Below are 5172 nucleotides of genomic sequence, written 5' to 3' on the forward strand. Positions count from 1 at the left end.
GCCGCGTTGCCGCCCCGTGGTCGACGCCCTCCTCGCCTCGCCCGTCGTCGCTGCGTCGAGACGCGAGCCGGACGCTGGCCGAACAGAAGAATGAACGAATGATTGGTGGTCTGACAGTCTGCTTGAGGATCGCTTGAGAGAGAGGGGATATGTATATAGGAGGGGAAATTTGGGGAAATTTGAGCGAAGGTTGGTTTGATTGAAGGTAGTTTGAGAAATTGTTTGAGTCGGTTGTTTCTTTGGAATCTTTGGTATTCAAGGTGTTTGATTGATTTGTTTCTTTGTTTTTTTTGATAGAATTAATTAATTGCATCGATACTTGGAACCAAGGTTATTCGATTCGTGTGAAAGTTTGTTATTTTTTAAGTTTAAGAGACGCGTTATGGATTAGTTGATTGAAGGATAGAGAAATTGTTTTTTTGGAATCTTTGATATTCAAGATATTTGTAATATTTTTTTTTCTTTGATGGAACGTCTCGATTATTGTAAGATTTCTGCAACTCAACCAATGAGAGGCTATCAGTCTATGTGAATGGAAAAATTTTCTTATTTTTAAGTTTAAGTGTTATGGATCAGTTGATTGAAGGATAGAGAAATTGTTTGAGTCGTTTGTTTCTTTAATATTACAAACACCTTTTTTTTTTTCTTTGATGGAACGTCTCGATTATTGTAAGATTCCTGCAACTCAAGCAATGAGAGGCTATCAGTCTATGTGAATGGAAAAATTTTCTTATTTTTAAGTTTAAGTGTTATGGATCAGTTGATTGAAGGATAGAGAAATTGTTTGAGTCGTTTGTTTCTTTAATATTCCAAAGATCATATTGTAAGATTCCTGCAACTCAAGCAATGAGGCTATCAGTCAATGTGAATGGAAAAATTTTCTTATTTTTTAAGTTGAAGGATAAAGAAATTGTTTGTAATATTTTTTTTCTTTGATGGAACGTCTCGATTATCATATTGTAAGATTCATGCAGAGCTATCAATCAACGTGAATGGAAATTTTCTTATTTTTAAATTTAAAAGAAGCATTGATGGTTAGTTGATTAAAGTACTTTGAGTCGTTTGTTCTTTGGAATCTTTAATATTCCAAAATATCTGCAACTCAACCAAGGCTATTCAATCAATGTGAATACAAAGTTTTCTTTTTTGAATAGAACGTCTTGATTATCTTATTGTAAGATTCTTGCAACTCAACCAAGGCTATTCGATCAATGCGAATACAAAGTTTCTTAATTGAAGTTTCTTATTTTTAAATTTAAGAGACGTATTGTTGATCAGTTGATTAAACGAAGTAATTTGAATCGTTTGTTCTCTGGAATCTTTAATATCCCAAAATATCTGCTATTCAATCAATGTGAATGCAAAGTTTCTTAATTTAAATTTCTTATTTTTAAATTTAAGAGATTCTTGGTTAATCGATTAAAGATACTTTGTTCTTTGGAATCTTTAATATTCCAAAATATCTGCAACTCAATCAAAGCTATTCAACCAATGTGAATGCAAAGTTTTTTAATTTAAATTTCTTATTTTTAAATTTAAGAGATTCTTGGTTAATCGATTAAAGTACTTTGTTCTTTGGAATTTTTAATATTCCAAAATATTAAATATGCGACCTTTAATCTGCAATATTTTTTATAGAATAGATAGAACGTCTCAATTATCATATTGTAAGAATCCTACAATCAAGATTATTCAATCGATGTGAATGCAAAGTTTCTTAAGAAAGTCGATACACTATTAGACGAATTCATAGTCAGAGTTAATGCTTACGATATTTTTACACCATTTTTGGTTTGAAATACCATTCACAATTTGGAATCCCACCTTAACAATCCTTTTATTTCAATCAAATCAAAATACCAAGTGCTATATCATATTCCTAATATTAATCAGAATTTGAAATCCGACAATTTGTTAATCCCCAACTATACGATTGTATAAAAATAACTTCTCCAAGTAAGATCCTCTTAATTACTTTCAAGATTCTAAACTAACTCGAGAATCGAAGCGAGGTTAATGAAATTATATATACGCTCTTTTGACTACTCCTCTTCTGGAAAAGCGACTAGAAACCTCTCTTGTACGCGATATCGCCAGGCAAACTAGGATAGATCTGGCGCGTGGGTCAACGATACCCCGCGAGGGTGGGGGTGGGCGAAGATGACGAAGAAGCCAGCGACCTTTAATCTTTCGTGGAAGAAGCGACAGCTCTCGAACGTGGTCCAACGAATCTCCGATAATACTCTCTAATCAGTGAGTCACATAACTTGCTCTTCAACCTTCCATCAGAATCTATCACCACAGATGAAATTGCACGATGAATCCGTCAATTTATTTCGGCCAAAATTTCGAGATTAACCGAGTTAAGGAGTGTTTTGTGCGAGGACTCGAAGTTTGAAAAATAGATCGTGAATATTCGATTTCCATTTCGATCGAATATCGAATAATATTCACGCTAAAAATCACGATTCTTTGCTTGTATACTATTTACAAATTTAAACGAATCAATATATTAATTCTTTCTTTTACTGCAATGATCTATCGAATTTGTACTTTTCACGAGTTTGTTAAATTTTTTTTATTCTTGAATATTCTATCACACGAGTGAACAATAAATGCTGCAACTTACCTCAAATTTCTTTAACGTGTCCCTCTGACGTTTTATACATAAATCAATTCCTTAATTACAATCTCATTGGAACACCAAGATAAATCACTGTCGATTTTTGGAAAGAGGGAAATAAATGTCAATTAATTGTTAATTGATTCGATTTGAATTGTCCCGCCTCAAAGGGGGGAGGGGCCTCGAGAAGCGCGGAAGATTTCCTCCTCTGAAAGTGGAAAATCGAAGGCGGCGATCCGTGTCCGTGTCGACAATGTTTAATGAATTTTGGCACGGTCGGGACCGTTTAAATTTCGCTCGTGAAATTATCACGAGGCTAAGGTAAACAGTAGGATTCGATACATGGGGCGGTGGCGGCGGCGGCGGCGGCGGCGACGGTTTTAAAATAGCGTTACGGAGGCGATGAGTCAAGCCACCGAAATACCCGTATTTGCGGTCGTTTTACGCGGATCACGTCGACGAAAATATTCCACGGCTTGCACAGGTGCTCACCACGACGACACGCTCATTATCCGCGCCCAAACCGACACACGTCCGCCTGATGTACGCCGGCCAGGGAAGCTTGCACGTTATGCACATTATCCCTGGTCCGGTTTCTTTTTTTCTTCTTTTCTTCTTTTCTTCCTCTCGCGCGATCTTTGTTGAAGTTTCGGTAATTAATTAATTTCAAGAACGCAATTTTTCTTTGTGACAAAAATCGTCTTTTTTAATTAATTTCTTAAATCAGTCTATAAGATAAGGATTCCTTTTCTTTCATAGAAATTCAAAACTTTGCGAAATTTTTGTTTAATTATTCAACGATTGAAAAGAAACGTTCTTCTATTAAATGCACGATTCCCTTAACAGTTTTTATAATTAATTATTCTAAGGATGCAATTTTTGTCTATAACAATCGTCCATTTTAACAATATTCAATTGAATATTCCTTCGTCCCAAAAGGTAACTACTAATTTTTTAAATCAGTCAGAGAAAAATCTGTCAAAGATTGCTTTCCTCATGTCGAAATTTAAAACTTTACAAACTTTCGTTCAATCGATCCATTCAAAAACTGTAAAGAAACATTTTTCCACTTTCTCTTCCAAAATGATTTTATGATTCCCTTGATAATTTTTATAATTAATTATTTTAATTATTTTAATTTTTATCTGCAACAATTGCCCTTTTTAATTAATTTCTTAAATCAATCTATCGATAAAGATTTTTTTTCTTGTTGAAATTCAAAACTTTACGAAAATTTCGTTCAATCATCCAACAATTGAAAAGAATCATTCTTCCATCTTCTCTTCTAAACCCACGATTCCCTTAACAATTTCTATAATTAATTATTCTAAGAACACAATTTTTGTCTGCAAGAATCGTCCATTTTAACAACATTCAATTCAATATTCCTTTATTCTATAAACTAAGTATTAATTTTTAAATCAGTCTTTCGATAAAAATTCCTTTTCTCTCGTTGAAATTCAAAACTTTGCGAAACTTTCGTTCAATCGATCCATTCAATAACTGAATATTCATCATTCTTCCATTTTTTCCAAAATCACGATTCAACTTAACAATTTAATAATTTCTATAATTAATTATTTTACGCAATTTTTGTATCAATCATTTATTTTTAATAACATTCTTCTATTTTAATTCAATATCCTTCATTCCAAAACTAATTTCTTAAATCAGTCTATCAGAGAAAAATCAGAGCCGTTTTAAAGATTTCTTTCTTCTCGTCGAAATTCAAAACTTTACAAAATTTTCGTTCAATCGATCCATTCAATAACTGAAAAGGAACATTCATCATTCTTCCATCTCTTCCAAAATCACGATTCTCTTAACAATTTCTATAATTAATTACTCTAAGAACGCAATTTTTCTCTGCAACAATCGCCCATTTTACAACATTCAATTCAATGTTCCTTCATCCCAAAACCAACTAATTTTTTAAATCAGTCTATCAAAGAAAAATCAGAGCCGTTAAAGATTCCTTTCTTCTTGAAATTCAAAACTTTACAAAACTTTCGTTCAATCGATTCATCCAACAACTAAAGAAACATTCTTCCATCTCTTCCAAAACCACGATTCCCTTAACAATTTCTATAATAAATGACTCTAAGAACGCAATTTTTGTCTGCAACAATCGTCTCTTTCAACTAATTTCTTAAATCAATTTCTATCGACCCGTCAAAGATTCCTTTTCTCTCACCGAAATTCAAAACTTTACAAAACTTCCGATTCAATCGATTCATCCAACAACCATAAAGAAACATTGTTCCCTCTTCTCTAGCAAAACCACGATTCCTTCAACGCAAGAATTGTGTTTCGTCGACCGATCAAACGATAGCCAAACGTAGAGGGAAGGAAGGAAACACGTGGCCCGCATCGAAATACTGGAACGAGCCCCAGTAAACCAGATCCGATTTACTCTTTTATCAGAGTGTAAACGAGGATCGAGGCGATCGACTCGATTAACCTTGGAGGAGATGGCGTTCATAAGCGAGGCTGAAATAATGGCCGCGACTTAGGTTGCATAATAATGGCGTGGCTCGTTCGAGAGTGAA

The 5172-nt window shown here is 33.9% G+C and overlaps 1 protein-coding gene and 1 long non-coding RNA gene across 2 annotated transcripts in view; one reads left to right on the forward strand and one right to left on the reverse strand.

Annotated features, from left to right (window-relative positions):
* Positions 1-5172, reverse strand: part of LOC102681552 — a 24747-nt gene that overhangs the window by 2086 nt on the left and 17489 nt on the right. Inside the window, exon 3 of the mRNA XM_031509496.1 lies at positions 14-74. Coding sequence (XP_031365356.1) covers positions 14-74 — 61 coding nt within the window. The remainder of the gene's footprint in view (positions 1-13; positions 75-5172) is intronic.
* LOC102676369 overlaps positions 2737-5172 on the forward strand; it is a 6660-nt gene continuing 4224 nt past the window's right edge. The window contains exon 1 of the long non-coding RNA XR_421446.2: positions 2737-2746. This is a non-coding gene — a long non-coding RNA (uncharacterized LOC102676369). The remainder of the gene's footprint in view (positions 2747-5172) is intronic.

The sequence above is a fragment of the Apis dorsata genome, unplaced genomic scaffold (assembly GCF_000469605.1).
Source record: "Apis dorsata unplaced genomic scaffold, Apis dorsata 1.3 scaffold_161, whole genome shotgun sequence".
Classification (NCBI taxonomy): Eukaryota; Metazoa; Arthropoda; class Insecta; order Hymenoptera; family Apidae; genus Apis; species Apis dorsata.